Source organism: Corvus kubaryi, unplaced genomic scaffold, assembly GCF_017639235.1.
Source record: "Corvus kubaryi isolate FWS band 111438036 unplaced genomic scaffold, C.kubaryi_AGA036_p1.0 37292, whole genome shotgun sequence".
Classification (NCBI taxonomy): domain Eukaryota; kingdom Metazoa; phylum Chordata; class Aves; order Passeriformes; family Corvidae; genus Corvus; species Corvus kubaryi.
Genome location: NW_024581091.1, coordinates 1,026,737 through 1,046,154, shown reverse-complemented (window position 1 = coordinate 1,046,154; position 19,418 = coordinate 1,026,737). Strand labels below are relative to the sequence as shown.

Genomic DNA, 19,418 nt, shown 5'->3' with positions numbered 1-19,418 from the left:
CCTCACCTATGAGGAGTTGTTGATCCTGGGCCTAACAGGGGCAGATGCAGCAGTCAGCAGCATACACAGCTGTAAACTAGTTATTTCATTGATCAGAAATTGGGGGCTGTTTCAGGAATTGTGGTAATGCACTTTTCTCCTTGGTTGATAAGAGGAGGTTGTGTTGGGTAGCAGTGAGGTTAAAAAGGGTTGTATTCATTTTTTGTGCATTTGGATCAAGTTGCCTGCAGTACAAGTCAACAGCTTGTTTTACAGTGCAGAGCAGTGGGGTTTTTGTCAGGTTGTGCTGTGACTGTATATTGAGTTTGGGCACTTAGGTGTACTCCAGAAATACTGAGCCATTTGAAGAGTCAAGACCAGTGGATACCTTCAAGTAAAGCTGAAAGGTGCCCTTCTTCAGTGGATAAAATGTCACCTGTGTGAAGGCGTGGCCAGAGCACCACTTGCAGATCAATGCCATGCTGGCTGCAGAGAGTGTGTACTGGTTATGCAAACTGCTCTGAGAGCACCTTCTGGAACTGAGGGCCCCTTATCTCCTTGTGCTGAGTCTCATAACCTACTTACCTGCATCCTCTCCTCCTGCTTGGATAAAAGTCCTGCAAGCTTTGCCTTGACCCAGTTTAGATGGCCATGAACAGCAGTCAGATGCCAGATGATAAATTTGAAGAAGAGTTCCTGCAGGAAGATTTAAAAATGCTCACTATCTTGGAGATTGTAGAATGCTATTGCTTTAATTCACAGAGTAGGCACTCATTTGTGATCCCAGCAGGTTTTCTTTAAATAACAGCCACCCACAACAACAGGATCCTTACAGGTGGGGCTTTGTGTAGCATTAAGCTGATTATCCTCTGGCAGGGGTGTACCCAGATGCTCACTGGTACATAAATTTACCCAAATGTATTTGTTTCACTGTGTACCAACAATCTGGAATGTATAAGTTGTTAGTTAGTATCTATGAATATTCAGGAAACAATTTGCTTCTGCTGTTGTTTGTGGCTTGGCAGTTGTTTGGGGTCATGAGGTTTAAACAAGTTAAGGAATGTAGATTTTTTTTTTTTGTTATAAATTATTTTCTTGAAAGCCTTGCGTTTTCTGTGGTAACAAACAGTCCAAGATGCTGATTGCCAACAAAATAAAGTTCTTTTGCCACCTTGAATGCCTTTTTGCTAACCAAAAGGATATATAACTTCTTGGTCTTAGTTTAATGACAAGCTAAAAATATAAATACTAATGAAGTGGTAAATGGTATGTCTTACAAATTAGACAATTTTAACCTGTGAGTAGCTAAGGTACTTGTGATATGAATTGAAGTTTGATAAAAATGCGGAGATGGGATTGTTAGTACTTAAATAAAACCATCTTAATGCTAGAAACACTAAAACGTAGCATTGGTTTTTTGTGTTTTTGTGTTTTTTTTTTTTTTTTTTTTTTTTTTTGGTTGGTTTGGGTGTTTTGTGGGAATTTTGGCCAAGAAAGGCTGGACCAAAAGATCCTAAAGGTATTTCTCTAGCCTGGCATTCTATGATTTTACCATAATTGCTTTTTTAAAAAAAAGGAGGATCATTTATAGTTATTTGAATGCCTTACTGATCATATTTTTGTTTGAGATTTCATCTGCTTTGTGTGTATGCTTTTTAAAGACTGAAAAGTAGTGATTTTCCTGCTTTCTCAAACCCTGGAATTGTGCAGTAATAAAACAAAACTAAGCTACATTATCCTTTCTTTTTTTACATCCCCTCCTTTCTGTGCTAGAGATTCCCTAGCTGCAAAGCCCCAAATATTTTTTCAGCATAACACAAGGGGTGAAACCTTGAATTAGTTTTCTTCCAGAAGTTTGCATTTAGCAGAAGGCAGCTTGAAAGTGTGGAAGAGCTGACTCCTAGGATAAGAGAGGCCAACATGCTGTATTTCTCATTCATAATCCCTTCAGTAATCCTAATCCAGTGGAGATCTGTAGCCTTTATTAAGCATCACATGGAAGAGGATTCTTAAGGCTGCTCATAACTGGGCAGTAAATAAAGTCTCTGCACCACTTCTGGGCTGCACGTGTGCAGAGGCATGGCCTGTCCTGCTGCCTGCCCAAGGGAACACCTTTTTTTATTATTTGGAGTCTGACAAGGAGGTTTTGCGTCTGTAGTTAAACAAATAGCATCAGAAATCATCAAGTATTTGGGTACTGAATACAACCAAAATTTATCAAGTGGAGAGCTTCTGTTGTGTTTATCTCAACAAATCCCTTAATTAGAACCTGGCAAGGTAAGTTGCATTTTTCTTTTTAATTCTCTGCAACAGGATTTTGTGTTCAGAACTAGCTTACAGTTTGAAGTGAAATACCCTTTTTGTATGCCAAGGTGTATAAAACTGCGTTTGGGAGTTTTGTATCCGGAATTCTCCTTTTTGATACTACAGTAATTGTGTGGGTGCATGTTTGAAATACCAGCTTCACAATCTTGTTTGCAGCTACAAGTGGTGCTGAGTCTGATGTGCACGTGGGCCATACCTAGGTATTTACTCTCAGGGGCAAGATAGGATCATCACTTTCCCTGGTGCCAGCTAGTGTTTTTATCCTTGGGAGAAGTATTGGAGTATATTTTAAATTAATCTGTAGCTCTTAAACTCTTGCTGTTTTTCTTTTAGCAGAACTTAAAATTTGTTCCCCTCCAACATCTCTTTTAGGTTTTTTGCTAGTAAATTTTCTAGTCTGTTATGTCCTCCTGTTGCCTTCCATATTCTGTTCATCTGTTCCCTCTGTTGCTGGTATGTCTATAAAACTGTCAGGTTAGTGGGAGTCCTGTTCATGATAGATGAAATGTCACCTTTCCTAGGAGGGGGCTTCACATTAGCTGTGGTGTTTCTGGCAGGTCCTGTGGGTCAAGCACCACATTCTGCATAGATCTATGATGTGCACAAGCTCATAGAGTGTATAGGATTTGGTTCAGAATGCTGTCCCTTGCTTTGATTTCTGAGAAGTTAAAGTAATAGGTTAAGTCAGGAAATTTACCTAGGCTTTTGTTGTTTGTGTTTTGGGGTGATTGACTTAAATGGATTTGTGCAAGGTTTCTTTTCCTGAATTTCATGGGCTACTAGGTGGTGTTATTGAACAAGTCATATGCTCGTGTTGGAAGAGTTGCAAGAAGCATGTTATCCAATGGCTCAGGAAATCCATGGAGTCTGGCTGTTACATCTTTTTCCTGCCTGTGGAACATTACCTCTGGCAATCAAGGAATGTGCATCTTCTCTATGTGTGTGTGGCCTTCTCCTGAGGCCCTGAACTTGGTGTTCCACTGGTTGTCTGTGTCCATGTGGGGCTCTCGAGTCCGCGACTCTTTAGCGGTGGTTGAGCTCTGCCCTGGTTTAAGTGCATGCAGTGGCTTTTCTCACCTGGCTTTAGAGTGTGGGTGTTTGCTGGCAGATGCTCCGTGCTGTGGTGTGCACCAGGGACAGCCTTGTGCGAAAGAGGCGTGAGGAAATCCTGTTCCAGAGGTCTCCTAATTGCACCAGAGAGAAGGTGTGGCAGCGAAGAGCAAAATGAGGAAGGAGCTGTTGATAGCTGGCTGTTTCCTGGATGGATCATGTTTCTCACCTGGTTGTTTAGTAAAACTGGTACCTGAAGTGATGCTGCTGCTCAGTTCATCCACTCTTTGAGGCTGTGCCTTGATGGGTCCCTGTTCCTCTCCTGTTTCTTGGGTACAGGAATTTAGGAAGGGAAGAGTGCATGTCACTGGGTGGATGAGGAAGGATCCGAGGTGCTGAGCAGTTGGACTGGTTCCATTTCTTCCTCACTCCTTCCAGCCTTGGAACAGGTTTGGTTCCACTGGAGTTTGATTTTATTCCTGTACACGCCTTTGTTCAGGTTGTGCCTCTCACAAAAATCTGAGGGCAACAAAGTGAAAAAGTTTGTGGCTCCAGGAACTGCTTGGGAGGGACCTGTTGATAAGCCTACACAATACGATAAATAGGGCACACTAATACTAGGCCATGCCTTGCTATGGATGGCCAAAATTTGTTTGAAGTAGGGCTGCTCAAATAATAAATGCTTGCTTGTTTTGCAGGGAGAGACGGAAATAAGAAAGAAATTGTTGCCAGAGGTGACCTCAAATCCAAGGTCACATTTTATCAAAGCAGGCAGGTGGTACCCCTGAATGCATCCTCAGCAAGCAAAGTACTGAACACCGTACTTGAGCATTTGCTTCAAATTTGTTCTCCATTGCTTTAAAAGTAACCTAGAAGTGTTCTAGTTCCTGGAAAGGAGGCTGAGGTAGAGTGAATCATTCCTATCATTGCTTCTCTGGAAAACTAAAACTTGCTGAAGTCCTCAGATCTGTGTCATTAAAAGGAAATTTTTGTTAGGATAGGCCAGATGGGAGTTACAGGTCTACGCTCAAAAGTTCTGGACTTGAAAATTTCTTTTCTGAGCTGCAATTTCCGTCATATAGGAAGTTATGAGCGAGCTGTAAGTGGTGAGTTTTGTGTGCAATTGTCCCTTGGAGTAGTTAATGATCTGGAAAGATGTCAGAGTACCTGCATTATTTGAGCACAAAGAAAGTAAAGTACCAGGTAAAATTGGGTGTAATTAAGCGGTGATTTCAGGCCATTTGTGGCATTGATATGAAATTATGTTGTTAGAATAAAACAAGAGTGTAGGCATTTTGCTGAGAGCATTGTGGTACACCCTGTTGTGTCGCCCACTCATGGCATTCTGAAGATGCCACTGTACAACTGGGCATCCTGGGCAGGGGAGGGAGAGTTCCAGCCTTTCCTCTGCTTTCGAACCTCCCTGTGCTGCAGTGTTGCTGAGCAGGGCTCACCTTCCTGAGCAAACAAGGAACGCTCGAACGCTCACCTTACACAACACCGGACGTGCTCCTTCAATTAGCATTTGTGCGGATCTGAGCTATTTTGAGAGGAAAGATGTGGGTTAGGTGGAAAGAGATGGAAAGAGGCAAAAGGACTGCAGGAACTGAGGAAAGGAGGAGGGCTTTTGCTTCTCCTGGGCAGAAGTGCCTCTGTAGTTACTCTCTCCTGACCCTTCAAAATACTTTGAGCTGTGTTCTCCTGCAAACACCAGTCTTGACACTTTTACAGATGTTTATTTCCTTCCCTCCATTTCTCAGCTTTCTCCTCCCCAAATTTCAGGTGAGAATCAAAATGTGTTGAACTCTTCAGCACTACAGCCTGGGGCTGCTTTGGCAGTAGTATGTGACTAGTTTTTTTTCCAGAGGAAAGATGTTTGACTGTGAATGACATTCTGGTTACCCTCAAAGTGAGAGACTTCAGAGTTTGAGCCAATCTTGCACTAATTTCTGTTTGCCCTGCCCAGAGCTTCCACAGCAGTGAGCATACCAAACTCTGTCCCTTTTTACTGGCAATTGATGGAACAATACGCTCCCACACGCGAGCAGATGCATGAGATGGAGAAAAGCAGTGTTTAACAAAGCTGGGTATTTTCTTCTGACAGCTAATTGTTATTTTAGACTTATCTTTCTGCTAGCTGTGGTTAGATTAAATATAGTGTGTGTGTTCATCCCTCATAATGAGTTATCCTTTAGAGGGGACTACATGCATGAATATTTGTCTGTACATACTGCTTCTTAATGACTTTATTATAGTTCTTGATCAGTATTGAAAAGCTTTTCAAATGTTTGCCAAAAAATCACAGTACAGGAAAGGCGCTGAACTGATTCCTGTTTATATAGCTCACTTGAAATTTGAAGCAGTGAGACAGAAATCCTCATCTGATTGTCTGGGAGCAGCTGGAGAAACCTGGTAGTGGAAGATGTACTTGGCCGCAAGAGAGACCATGTGATTGTTGATATTAACTGTTAATATATTTAACTATAGATTTTTAGCACTGTGGGACATGTTGCAGCTGTTTTGATTCTGACCAGATGGTCTTCCCTGCATCTGTTGTGTGTTTTTGGTGACACTGGAGCAGTCTGCAGCACTGGAGCATTGGCTGGAGAGCATGGGATCCGGTAGTTCTGTAGAAGTCAAGTACAAGTACTCCCTGCAGAAGTCTGAAAATGGTGAGTGATTCTTAGAAAAATAATCTTTTCCTGTTTTCTCCTGCATGTGCTGTTGGCAGGCTGCATTGAATGTGTTTCTCTTCTGGGTTACCTGGTTTTCTTCATAGCACTCAAGTGAAGTTCTGTCTTTCATTACCCTCTTACAAGGTTTCTCAGGTGTCAGGCAGAAGACAACAGACTTGTGGAAATAACAGCTATTGAGACCAGGAGTAGGTTAAATCCACCCAAGCCTAACCAGAAACGAAACAACAGTTAGAACTAACACCTGCTGGATTAATCACTTGCTGGGTAATGCAGGTGTTGTGCCTCTGCTGACAGTGAGACAGATGTCACCTTCCTGCTTCCCCTGGATTATTTTCCAAGCCTCTTACTGGTGCAGGACTGGTTAAGCAGAAGTGTTAGTAAAGCCAAGGTAAATCTGGTTCCGAGGAATGTGAAATGGTGTGGCTACAAAAAGCACAAAAGGAAAAAGTGTACTTTTTTCTAATTATATCAGCACAATGCTCTTAATCTCTGCTAGTAATCTAGACTTGTTTATGGCTCTCAAAGCTGTAATGATTTATTTTTACAAGCCCTCTGTAATGGTATCAATTTTGTGGGTGTGTGCCTGTGTCTGAACAAAGGGAGTTGATGAGGGAGACCTTAGACGTGAGGAAGTGTTAAAAAGTAAACAGTCCTTTCTTTGTTGTTTGAATTATGCGGTTGTCAGCACTGGCAGAACAGCAGGATGGGGCAAACTGTTTGCAAGTGCTTGGAAAAGAAAATAAGGATTGCAAGTGAGGATAAGGTTGTGACTCAGACTTTTGTTACTGTCCACTGTTGAAAAACTCAATTTTTTATTTAAGTTAGTCTTACCTGTCACCCATACCACCAGAGGTCCATGGGCTTTCCAAACAAGTTCAGGGTTATTTTAAGATGATAGTGTAACACAAAACTAGTTACTTATTTGAAACCTTGTATTACATCTGATACCTCAGCAACAGTTTCCCATGCAGTAAAACCTCTCTCAATTTCTAGAGCGCGCCTTGCCTACCGGGGGGTTAAATACTGTGGATGGTGGTATTTATGCTAACTGTGCACTTGATAACATGTGTTACATAGGTTTAATTTTTACTGATTCAAAAGATCTAGTTTTCATAGGCACGTGTGGAGTCATCACAAGGAATTTTTTCAAAGCCCAGCAGATCAGTAAGCACTTGCTCAGCAGGAGAGAAGGCAAAGAATACAGAAGGTTACGCCTGAATTGAGGCTTGCCAAATCTTACCTTCCTGCCCACGACTTCAGGGTGTCTCAGCTCCCTGCTGAACAGCAGTTGTAGATCTTCCTTTTTTGTGCTCTGCAATTCCCAGTGCTGAAAAAGAACCATAATTTAAAAGGATTATTATTGTCAATATATATAAGCCATTGAGATACAGTCTTTAGGGAAAGGTCACTGTTTCCTGCTCAAGTATCTGGAGGGCAGTTTTCTATGTAATTAATGCAAGCTGATTGAATTAATATGATCTCTTTGTCTCTTGCCAGTGTATAGCAGCCTTTGGGTAGGGGTGAAGGATTTTCCTCTTTTTAATGAAGATTTTCCCACACACCTGCCATTGCTCTCCCTGCTTTGGTGAATGTGGCAACAGAATACACCTTCTGCAGCAGGCCTAGTTCCCTAACTCTATTGTTTCCCTTGGATTTTGAAGCCAGGCTGTGGATACAGCAATCATCCCTTTCCCCCCTCAGCTAAAGATGACAGAGAAGCAGTGTTAGAAGATGTTTTAAGTGTAGGGCTCCAGAAAGGAACAGGAAGGGACGCAGCATAATCCAAAGAGACATGCCAAGTAGCAGAGCTGGTCCAAGTGCGGTGAAGGCCAGCTAAGGAGGATGAGAGATTCTAGAGGCATGAAAAGTTCTGTGGCAGAACTTGAAAAAGGAAATGTGAAACTGCACCAAGGTACTTCACTTGAAATATGCACACACCCCATCTGAAATAATCTTTCAAGGGAACATACTGGAATTGGGAGAATACAAAGGATATGTTTTAAAGATCAAAGGGCAGATAGCCATAATTTGGTGGGAAGCACCTGGTGTCAGTGCTGGCTGTGGATTTGACCTCAAATAGGCACCTGGAAATTCTGGCATCTCGTTTGTTCTGTTTAAAATGGCCAAAGTTCTGTCTCCCTTTTTTCACTGCGGGTGTAGTTTTGTCTGTATGTTATTGTAAGGTAATAGTATGCTGACATTTATGCTGTGATAGAGTCCTTCTGAAGTTCTTCCACAACTGCAAAAGCTGAGGTATTTATTTGACATAAAGAGGTAGAAAACCCTCATATTATTAAGACTTTAGAAGGAAACTTGGTATCCTGTCTTGTCCCAACTCTTTGTGTGGCCTCAGTTAAATTCCTGGTTTCCTGAAGCCCCAGCACCCAGAGATGGTAAGATGGACATAAAAATGATCAAGGTAAGTAGAAAGGGAGGATATTGTCTAACAGTACTGAAAAATGTGTTAGGATTTTTAGACCCTAATAATTTGTTAATGCTGGTGCTGAGGAGCCAGCAGCAACGGCTAAAATTGTTTCAGAGGTCTCTGGTCAGGCAGGGTCAGGTCAACCTCTTACAAAAAGAAGGTGAAAAGAAGTGGATATTTTTTGCCCTTAGGCACAAGAATACAATTCCCGGGAATTTCTTCTGAAAAGGCAAGGTTCCTCTTCAGTGTTCAGGGGTGGGGAAGGAGCTATTGCAGGTACCTCAGCTGTGGCCAGTGCTCCTCAGCAGATGGTTCTGTTCTTGTCCCCCAGCTTTCAAGGCAGCTGTCTTGATCCAGCAGTGGTATCGGCGCTACATGGCTCGGCTGGAAATGCGACGCCGCTGCACCTGGAGAATCTTTCAATCCATTGAGTATGCCTGCGAGCAGGATCAGATCAAGGTATGCTTAGGAAGGTGGTTTCTGTGCCAGACTCGCTCAGTTCTGGCTGCTGGCTGGTAACCCTCTCAGTGCTTCAGTGGGCCAGGGACTGGGTTTCCTGCCCCTTTTTAGCCTATTGACTCCCTGCCTGCTTGTGTTGCATGAAACACAAAGTGATGACCCTCAAAAGCAAGCCGTAAGAGCTGTTTAACAGTTTTTCTGGAGTCTGAACACAATAGGCATGTCTAGTTGGTTTGTTATGCTTTAACTTTGATTAAAATTCTCTTACATGGTTGCCATGCTGTCAGGGAGAGGAAGGGCTCATAGTGTACTTCTGCCTGTGGCTGAAGGTAAAGCCACTGTTTTGACTTCATTTCAAGATAGTCAAAACTTAAATTGGTACAATGGGAGTTGCTGTACACACCAGACAGCATGAGAAGGGCAGTGGTAATATTTGCAGAAAGAAGATCACGATAAGTTGCCACTCTGTTGAATTTCATTCTGGGGTGACTGATGGGCTCTCCCTCTTCTTGCAGCTTCACAACTTCTTCAGTTACCTGATGGACCAGTTCACACCAAGCAGCAGCAAAGAGAGTAAGTTTGTGTGCTGTTGGTAGAGGTGGCACCAGCAGCTCCAAAGGTTGCACCCGGTATTATTCATTGCCCAGTGCTGGGCAATGTTCAGTATGGCAAATGTAGCCAAGAGTCTAAAGAGTGATGGCATCAGGAATAGGGAGTGAATTGTCTGGAGACTCTGAGCTGTGCAAAGGATGTGAGGCAATTCCTGCTCTTAGGAGCTGGAAGGAGGCATAAAAGTTCCATTTGTTTTCATAGAATCACAGAGTGCTGCACACTGCACATGGAGATTTGGCTCTGCAGCCTTTCCCCCACTCTAAGTTTTGTAGCAGTGCCAAGCTTGGACCCAGCATCTATGGCTGCCACTGCTCCTGAGTGCCAGCCTAATCAAATAGCTTTTCTTTAGAAAAGTACTAGAATGGTACCAATTAACTTCTTCTTTGTCTGTTTCTCTTAAAAAAAAAAAAAAAAAAAAATCAACCACACTAATCTGCTGTCCAGGGGATTTTATCAGTCGCATGTTCATAAGTGGAGAAAGTTACAAAGAGGCAGAGCTGGAAAAATACTGTGACTATGAATCCATAGAGGTGCCAGACTCCTACACTGGACCCCATCTCTCTTTCCCACTTCTCCCTGACCATGCCACGGCCTTGCTGGAAGCTTTCCAACAGAAACAAGTAAGGATCCTAAAAGGTACCACACTTTCCCCTTATCTGCACAGGGGTGTAGGATAGGTGCTTTGGCCTCAGCCTTCCTAACAAGCTCAGTTGACTGGAGTGTAACAAGCTGGTCAGCTTTTAAACAAAAGGGTGCTGGAAATTAGATGGTGTTTCCTAATTCCATAGAAATGTTTCTGTTTCTGAAAATGTACTCCTGACAAAACGGAACACTTTACATAGGCGTGTACCAATATTTACCTGAATATCATTTTTAAAGGGAAAAATCAACAACAGCTCATGTTGAAACATTTCATCATTTTTTGTTCGAATTCCTCAATTTGTAAATAAGTATAGGATGGCCCAGAGGGAAACAGCCAATTAAAATGTTTTGTGCCATGCAACTTGGATGCTGATTTAAAAAGTAAATTGTGATATTTTTGATGAGGAAGTTGAGTACCACTCCAGCACTAACAAGACAAGCCTTCATACAACTGCAGTGTTCTGCTGTAATCCCTCAGCAGATGTGCTGAACTGCAAAATAGGCCAAAACATCCCTTCTCCAAAGAGAAGTTCTAAACCAAAGGTGTCTCATGTCCTGACTGTATTAAAAGCCTATGCCCCGGCTTTGAGCGTATGTATCACTGCAGGACATGTGGAAACTCATGGACTGGTTTGATGTGGAAAAGCTAAGGAAGATCTAGAGGAGCAACTTCTTACCTGTGATACTGGCCTAGAATTTCTGCTGCTCCTGGAGGTGGTGTAGCCTAGTGGGTACAGCCTTGTCCACAAGGTGCTGGGGCTTTAGGGTTGCCTTGCCAGCCCTGTCAGTGCTGAGGCTGGGCTGCTTTGGGCAAGTCTCTTGCATCCTGCTGTTTCCCGATATTTGCCTTGTCTTGTTTGTATGCCCATAGGTCAGCACTATCCTGGAGAGAGTTTCTGCCGTCGAGGCTACCCTGGTGGAGTCTTTGCAGCCAGAGTGGTGCTGCTCAAAGACCACTGATTTCCTGCTTTAATCCCTTCACTTTCTCCTAGTAGCAGCTCCACGCTCGCTATGTCTTAAACCTCCTGCATGAGACCAGGAAGCACCTCAAGCAGTTGCCAAACATCAGCCATGTCTCCACCTGCTACAGCGAGGAGGTCACTGTTTGCGGTGCGTCCCTTGCAGCCTCCGGGGTGGGACGCTCATGTGGGAGGGTGGGGCAGAGAGAAAATGATAGTGAGGCCACAGTGCCTCCCTCTGTACTGAACGTGGAACACAAATGCTCTCTCAAAACGTGTGATGCACTGAGAGGCAGCTGGGTCTGTCTGAAATACCCATATGGTCTTTTTTCTCTCACCCCAAACTTGGCGCCGTTTTACTAAACTACAGAAACTATATCCAGCTGAGGACTTGTCTCAAAACTTGATAGCGTTCTGACGTGTTCTGTGGTCTGGGATTATTTAAACAACAAAATCCTGGAGCTGTTCTGGATAAGCAGCAGCGCATGCATGCACACAGATCCAGAATGCGAACGCATCTTTGCATCCAATAAGTAAATTTGAGACAAAGCTTTTCACTATTTTTCTACTCTGACTAATGTTAAAATGTTGAGATATTTCTGAAAAATACATACGTAGCACAGACTTCTGCATGCAGTCAGCTTCTGGAAAACAAACCTCTCTCTTCAATATCACGTTAAACAAGAATTAGACTGTCATTTTGAATGCAAAGCTTTCTCCCATGTAATGATAATCTTGTGCCATGTTGTGCCATTACAAGAGATAAATGAATAAAGCTTCTAAATCAGTCTTCAGCAGGTGGTGTAGGTTTTTTTACTGTCCTTCTCAGACTTAAGCTCAAGCCTTACGTTGTGTCCTTTTCCTCTAGGCTTGCACTTCCCAAAGTATTTCAGTGGTCATTAATGTATAAAGGACATAATACATAGGAAGTTACGTATTGGTGGTTTTTTAAGCTCAAGGTAAACATACTGAGACTACTCTCTTTGTGCCTGTTAGGAGACTTGCATGGCCAGCTGGATGACTTGTTCCTCATCTTTTACAAGGTAGGCACCAAATTTGGAGAGGGAGGCTGTCCAGGCATTGCAACGGGTATCCCATGGGTCATGTTGAGTAGTGTTTGCAAAACTGGGCCATTCGTGTGCAATTCTCCAAGTCAATTTGATTGGTTTTAAATGGCTTCACAAATCAGCAGCTTATTCCCTTGATGACTTGGAAATCCATGTCCATTTTAGAAGTGCCAGTGGGTATTTTTCTGGTGCTGATACCAATGACAACCCCATGTGACTGCCAGCTTTCATTGCTGGGGCCCACAGGATGCAGATCTGTTGTAACCTGGGACAGGTGTGAGAGACTGTGCAGCTGTGGGGGAGGCATATGGAGACCATGGGGAGACCTCTCTGGTATCATCTGCCTGTTCCTTGCTTTTACAGAATGGCCTTCCTTCCCCTTCCAAGTCCTACGTGTTCAATGGGGACTTCGTAGACAGAGGCAAGCAGTCCCTTGAGATCCTTGTTATCCTCTTTACCTTCCTCCTGATCTATCCCAAGGAGGTTCATCTCAACCGCGGGAACCACGAGGACCACATGGTGAACTTACGGTACGGCTTCTGTGCGGGGCTGAGCACGATGTCAAGGGTGTTGTGCAAAATCCCACTGAGCTTCTTTTCTCCTGTTCCTTTAGCTATGGTTTCACCAAGGAAGTGATGCAGAAATACAAGGTAGGCCTATGTCTGTGTCTCCTTTACCATGTGAGATGTGCATTTAGAAGACTTGAAGCTTCATCTCTTTTCTGACCTGTCCTCTTAGGTGCATGGGAAGAAAATCTTGAGGATGTTTCAGAATGTCTTCTGCTGGCTACCCCTGGCCACCCTGATTGATCAGAAAGTCCTCATTATTCACGGGGGCATCTCTGACACCACTGACCTGAACATGCTTGAGAAAATTCAAAGGGACAAAGTAGGTTTTATTTCCCAGTTATTGCAAGAGACAACAGTGTTGCTGATTGTGGTGAGGAGCTCATTTCTACATGTCAGCTTAGCTGTTGACAAGACAAGTCTAACAGATGGTCTTCCTAGACAAATTCATCTTTAGGTAGAGGCTTTGGTTTGTTGGTATGTGTGCATGAGCTGTGAAGGGATGAAGCACTGTTGGTTTCTGGAATATGTGCTGGTGCTGAAGTAAAAACACAGTGATGATGAGACATTGTCCCACAGTTCCTTAGCCTGTTTTTACCCCCTAGATTTCCAGAAGGATTTTGATACATCATTTAACTTGTCTCTGTCTCACTCTCTAGTTGGGAAATACCACTTTGCTTCTCCAAATATGATGACAACTCTTCCACTAATCATTGATGCTTCCTTTGCTCTGCTGCATAGGTCCCACTGCAGATTAAATCTGTCTGCATGAAGTCAATGAGGAAGAGTAAGATGTGATGGATGTGGGGGCCAGCTGTAAACCCAGGATGGCATGTTTGAGAGGATGGCACTAATAGTCCCCCACAGTTAATCAGCAGTTGAAGGCAGAAGGGAATTGGGGCTTGGAGGCTTGGATCACTTGAAGTCTGCCAGTGGAAGATGTTAGAGCTGGAGATCTGGGTTTTCATGCCATGTCATCAGCTCCATTTCTCTCATATCTTTCAGTTTATTTCTGTGTTAAGGATGAAGAAAAGGAAGGAGTCGAGTAGAAAACCAGAAATACCGGCCATAAATGGGGAGAGCAAATCAGACACTGAGGCAGCTCCCGGGTTATCTCTGCAGCCCCAGTCAGCACAAGCTCCCAGCACAGCCAATAGGCTGGAGTTCTCCAGGTGGCTCCGGCAGACGGTGCAGGAGCAAATTGACACGTGCCGCCGGCTGATGGACATCAGTGAGTCAGAGCCAGAGGAGCTCACCTATTCCAGCATGGTCTCCTTGAAGGACGTGGATGGGCCATGCTGGACTCGCCAGGAGGAGTGGAAGCAGGTGAGGAGTCTAGGCGGGGTTGTGGGCTGGGTGTGCTGTGGGTGCCTCCTGCAGCGATACGTGACCAGGAAGGGCTGTTCTCTGAGGCCTTGGGGATGTTTCCTTAGGTACCTTTGTTACCTCCTGGGACGAGCAGCTTCATTTTCCAGCCTGTGAATCTCTTCTGTGCACTCTAAAACCTCAGTTACCTAGTTCACATTGCATATGACCTTCCAGTGCTGCACACCTTATCACTACAGAGCTATATGTTGAGGTCAGGGTTAAAGAGATTAAGCTTTAATCCAAACAGTGGTTCCTGAGTCAGCATTTGTGTTTCTGGAGGCTGGAGAATGTCGTGGCTAGAGAACCAAGGAGTTCAACACTAAGCCTGCTAATGGCCTCAGGATCTGCTGGTTGTTCTTGCCCCTTGTGTTTCAGGATGGAGGAAGACAGGCAAGGCTCCTGAACATCTTAATGTTAGGAAAGGAAAAGCTTGTATCAGGCCTGATTTATGCACATCCCTCTTTCCCCAGACACTCTGGATGTGCCCATAGCTCCAACAATATTGCCACTTCTGAGGTGGCCCAGGTCTGTGACAGTCTTCAGCTGGAATGCAAGCAAACATGTCTGTTCCCCTGCACTATGGTTATAGCAGCAGTCTAGGGAGGGATTTGAAGACTGAGCTGTATTTGCTTAGTGAACTTTTCCAATCCTTTCAGGTTTTAGATCTCCTCTGGAGTGACCCCATGCCTCAGGAGGGCTGCAGAGAAAATAAGGTGCGAGGTGGTGGCTGCTACTTTGGGCCTGATGTGACGGAGAGGTTCCTTGCGAAGTACGGCTTGCAGTTCCTGATCCGCTCTCATGAGTGCAAGCAAGAGGGCTACGAGTTCTGTCACAACCGCAAGGTCAGTCAGGGGTGGTGTGAAGGATACTTGGGTTTCCATCCTGCTGGGGTGGGCTTTTTTGGGGGGGTAGCTTGTCTCAGTTCTGCATTTCTTCCAGTGGGGCTTTAAGCACATAAAAAATCCTTGAACAGCCTTATTGGGAGTTACCGAAGTGTGTTTCCAGCTGAGGTCTTAGGTCAGGGTAATCTGGAGTTGCCTGCTCTGTTGGGGACATGGCTGTGCAGGCAAACCCTGTCCTTGTGTGTGGTGGTTGAGAAAAGATCTGAACCCAGTTGTGCCATGGCCCCCATGCGTAGTGCAGCTGTTCCTGCAGATGAGCTACAAAAGGGTGTTGCCGAGCTGCTGCAGCCAGGTTCTGTTTCAGAAGATTCACAGTCACATCAGTGGCTTTGTCAGGGCACTCAGACTCTGGAGAGCGGAATTGTTGGGGGAGAGAGCACAGGGGGCAATAGTAGAAGCCTAGCATGTGGCCAGATCCATGTGTGACCAGTGCCACCCATGAGGAACTCACACTTGCGAGGCTTTCAGGCCAGCTGCCACCTCACTCTTCCCTTTTCTCTGTAAAACATGGTGCTTTCACAGTCTGTGGACTTCGGAGGGGACCTGGTGTGTTGTTTACACATACAATAAGTACTACAGGATGTATGTACTGACTGTAAATGCCTCTTTTTTTGGGATTAGGTGCTGACCATCTTTTCAGCCTCAAACTACTATGAGATTGGCAGCAACAGGGGAGCCTATGTGAAGCTGGGACCAGACCTCATCCCCCACTTTGTTCAGTACCAAGCAAACAAGACAGCCCATATGCTCACTATGACCCAAAGGCAAGGCATTCCAGTTGCTCTGTATTCACCAAGTCAATATTCCCAAAGGGAAAACTTTGTAAGCTTTTAGAAAGTTTGACTCTGGAGCTGAACTTTCACAGCTTGATTTTCTAAATAATAGCCCTAAAGGAGGGTTCAAGCTTTGTACTTGAAGTTACTGAGGAAGGCTCAAGGGTTGAGAAGGGAATGTTAACAAAATTCCAAGGGGATTTTTTTCAAGGTGATTTTTCAGATTTTCTTTCAATGTCAGGTTTTAACTTTTGACCTTTGCTGAGGTTCCCTTTTGCTTTGTTACTTCACAAATGAATGCAGGGACTCGTGGCATCAGCTGCAGGGATCTGTGCCCTGGGCATGCAGTGCCTTGTCACAAGCACTGAGATGCAGCTGTAGCTGTACAGAGCAGTTGTGCGAGGGTCTGGGCAATCCATGGACAAGCCAGATAGAGGACCGGGAGGGAAGGTGCAGTTTTTCTTGTGATTCATGGCAAGTCCTTAAAGTGCTTCTCTCTGTTCTGCATCCTCCAGAATCAGCAGAGTAGAGGAGTCAGCCTTTCGAGCCTTGCGGGAAAAGCTGTTTGCTCACACCTCAGCCCTCATCAGTGCCTTCAAGGCCTATGACAGGGACAATACAGGTAACTCAGAGCTGAGGGACATGTGCGTTCATTGCCTGGTTGGATAGAGCTCAGGTGACTAAGTTGAGTTTGTGGCTGGTTGGGAGACTGCTCACTGACAGTTGTCACCAGCTGTCATGGGGAGGCTGTATCAGATCTTGCCAGAGGTCATTTGCTGTTAGTCTCTGTGAGTACCTCTGAGTGACACCATAAAGAGGGGGTAATGGAAAAGCAGGACATCATTAACCTAATGTATAGCAATTTAGGCTGGTATTAGAAAAACTCTCTGCAGCTGGAGTACTGGTGAAGCATTGGAAAAGCTGACCTGGAACATGTCTGTTGTGTCACTTGAGAAGGGCTGGGTGGTCTCTAGAGCCCCTCCATCCCTGGAGTCTAACATCACTGGGAAGAGGAAAGTGAGGGATGTCTTCCATGGCAGTTGCCTCTGTCAGAGCCTTAAGGAAGGAGCTGAAAGTTCTTACTTCTCTGGCTGACAGGACGGCTGTGCTGCTGAGAACTGTCAGCTGGTGGGCTGGGGGAGAAAAGGGTTATGGTGGCTGGCAGAACTGCTCATGGGGAGAACTGCTTTCTTGCTTTCTTCCCTGGCAGCAAAACTGTTCATAGGAATCCAGCTCACTTGCTACAGCAGCTGCTAAAATGGGCTACAAATTTCTGATGAAATACCCAAAGTTAGTATCTTGCCTTTGCTCAGATGTCTGCAGTGTCATAGCCTTGATTTGCTGCAATGATGAGAAGCTTGCTGAGGCTTGGAGGGGAGGTGTGTTTGCACCTGCGGTGCAAAATGATGCTGTACTGTCAGCAGCACCTAGACTGTGTATGTGTCACTACTTTAGGCTTCTTCTTTGCTTTTATATGCTTTTCTGTATCCCAGAGATGTCTCCCTTTTCCCTGCAGGAAGGATCACTCTGAGCAACTGGGCAACAGCAGTGGAGTCAGTGCTGAGGCTGGGACTGCCCTGGCGAATGCTGAGGCCACAGCTGGTGTGCAGCACCAAGGACGGCATGCTGGAATACAAATCCTGGCTGGATGACCTGGCCATGGAGCAGAGGAGCCAAGAGGTAAGCACTCACCCCCTTCCAACAAAGCATGATGTGAAGCAGCTGCTCACCAGATCGTCAGCATGTGCACACCAATTATGGTACAAAAGGACAGTGGACGGTTCCTGCACGGTCCAAAACCACACTGAAGTTGATAGAAAGTCTTGCCTGAGCTCAAATAGTCCTAAGGCATCCAGCCCATTTTAGAAATAGATGATGGATGTGAAATCAAAATTTAGAGGTAGTTTTGGATGCAGGCTTTTGAGCAGGAAAACTGTATTCCACTCTCCAAGTAGCAGTTTCTTAATTAGGCCCAGCAAATGCAGCTCTGCAGTGGTTACAGAATGTAGCCCGGTCACTGTTAGCGCAGAAAAACGCTGTTGGGAAGGGGCAGGTTGCTGATGGTTTGTTCTGCAGCTGCACAGAGGGTCCCATCATCACACACCTGTTTGGTATGGCACTGCTGGCATGCTCTTGAGAGCAAAAAATATTCTTATTTGTGAAGACATCTGCAGTAATGACTCAGAGAAAGCAGAGGTGTCAGAAGGATAAAACAAGTGTGATCATGTCTTTCAGCACATCCAGTCGAGCTTGCTGGAAGTCATTTATCGAAACAGATCCAACTTGGAGACCATATTCAGGATCATAGACAGAGACCATTCAGGTAAGCAGGTGGTATTGATCACTGCCTTGTGTTCCCTTCTACTTTGGATCTTCCTTTAGTATGTATAGAGGTGTTTTTATTTAACTGTTTAAGGCTTGGGTCTTCCTGCTCCCTCCCAAGTTTCTGAAATGTCCATTTATATCATGCCTTTTTGCTACTTCATGTTTTAGCTAGTGTTCTCCACATTAGGAGATGTAGTTGCAGCATGTCAAATGCTCCTCCATAGGTCTCATCTCCTTTGAGGAATTCCAGCAAACCTGGAAGCTGTTCAGCTCACACATGAACATTGAACTCACGGATGATGGCATTAACGACTTGGTTCGCAGCATTGATTTCAACAAGGATGGGAACATTGACTTCAACGAGTTCCTGGAAGCCTTCCGCCTTGTCAAACAGTGCCCGTCGTGAGAACCTGCCGAGGGCTGCCATGTCCAATGCCTTGCTTTCTACAAAGCCAGGACTGTCCAACCTAACCCAGAGTGTGCCTGCAGATGCCAAGCAGGGAAAAGGAAGGCTTAAAACAGACATCACTGTAGGCAACAGCTGTGACCCATCTGGGGAAGGTAACAGATGAAATAGAGGAGCTGCACTTCAACTGACTGGTTTTTAAAGAAGCTGTATTTTAAGTAGTTTCCTGCTCAAAGGGAAGATGCAACTCAGCTTCTCTTGTCAATGTGATGAAATGTTACAGGTATATTCAAGAGCAGTAAAGGGGAAGTAAAGGTATTACTTGTAGGCAGTGTTCTAAGGACGTAGCACCTGTTTGATCACAGCTTTCCTTTTAATAAACCATTTTTTCTAGATTGCTGTTTCTTGGTTGTTCATTTCTTCTCTAGTCAACTCTGTGAGCAGCAGTGCTGTTCCAGTGATGATACCTACTTCCCTGCTGGTGTTCCTCTGCTGTGGTAAGCTTGTTCTGGAAGTTTGGAGCTACTAAGTACATGCAGTAGAGCAGTATGTTGGGGAACAAGAAATGCCTCAAATGTGCAACACGGTCTCTAGCAGGGGCACTCAAGTTTAAGAAATCTATTGAGACAATTTAATTTTCAAAGCCCAGGGAAGTAGATCAAGTAGCCCTCTGCTAAGAAGCTGATGCTGCATGTTGAAGTTATTTTCAAAGCATAGCAGGACTACAGCTTATTAAGTGAAGTGGGGTGGGGCGTGAAGTTTCCAAAACAAGAAACAATATATTTCTCAAATATATGCAGCACAGTCTAGCAGGGGTGCCATGGCAGAAGACTCCACTTAAGACTGCTACCTCAGCCCCCAAAA

The 19,418-nt window shown here is 44.6% G+C and overlaps 1 protein-coding gene and 1 long non-coding RNA gene across 2 annotated transcripts; one reads left to right on the top strand and one right to left on the bottom strand.

The window, feature by feature from the left end:
* Positions 1–70: 70 nt before the first annotated feature.
* Positions 71–8,842, bottom strand: LOC121663985. Its single transcript, XR_006015834.1, has 3 exons — positions 8,756–8,842; positions 7,291–7,377; positions 71–675 (listed from the first exon to the last, which is right to left on the bottom strand). It is a non-coding gene; the product is annotated as an uncharacterized LOC121663985 (long non-coding RNA).
* On the top strand, positions 1,985–18,949 carry PPEF2 (protein phosphatase with EF-hand domain 2). Its single transcript, XM_042026905.1, has 17 exons — positions 1,985–2,256; positions 5,936–6,026; positions 8,807–8,934; positions 9,450–9,507; positions 9,991–10,166; positions 11,184–11,298; positions 12,144–12,190; positions 12,578–12,744; positions 12,828–12,864; positions 12,953–13,102; positions 13,786–14,106; positions 14,805–14,990; positions 15,672–15,814; positions 16,339–16,445; positions 17,340–17,503; positions 18,059–18,146; positions 18,373–18,949. The coding sequence occupies exons 2-17, from the start codon at positions 5,966–5,968 to the stop codon at positions 18,552–18,554; spliced, it is 2,130 nt and encodes a 709-aa protein (XP_041882839.1). The 5' UTR covers positions 1,985–2,256; positions 5,936–5,965; the 3' UTR covers positions 18,555–18,949.
* The last annotated feature ends 469 nt before the right edge of the window (positions 18,950–19,418 follow it).

Excerpts from the sequence above, each read along its gene's own strand:
- PPEF2 (XM_042026905.1), top strand. The coding sequence starts at position 5,966 with ATGGGATCCGGTAGTTCTGTAGAAGTCAAGTACAAGTACTCCCTGCAG. Across the intron at positions 8,935-9,449 it reads GCGAGCAGGATCAGATCAAG|CTTCACAACTTCTTCAGTTA; the intron begins GTATGCTTAGGA and ends CTCTTCTTGCAG. Across the intron at positions 18,147-18,372 it reads CATAGACAGAGACCATTCAG|GTCTCATCTCCTTTGAGGAA; the intron begins GTAAGCAGGTGG and ends GCTCCTCCATAG.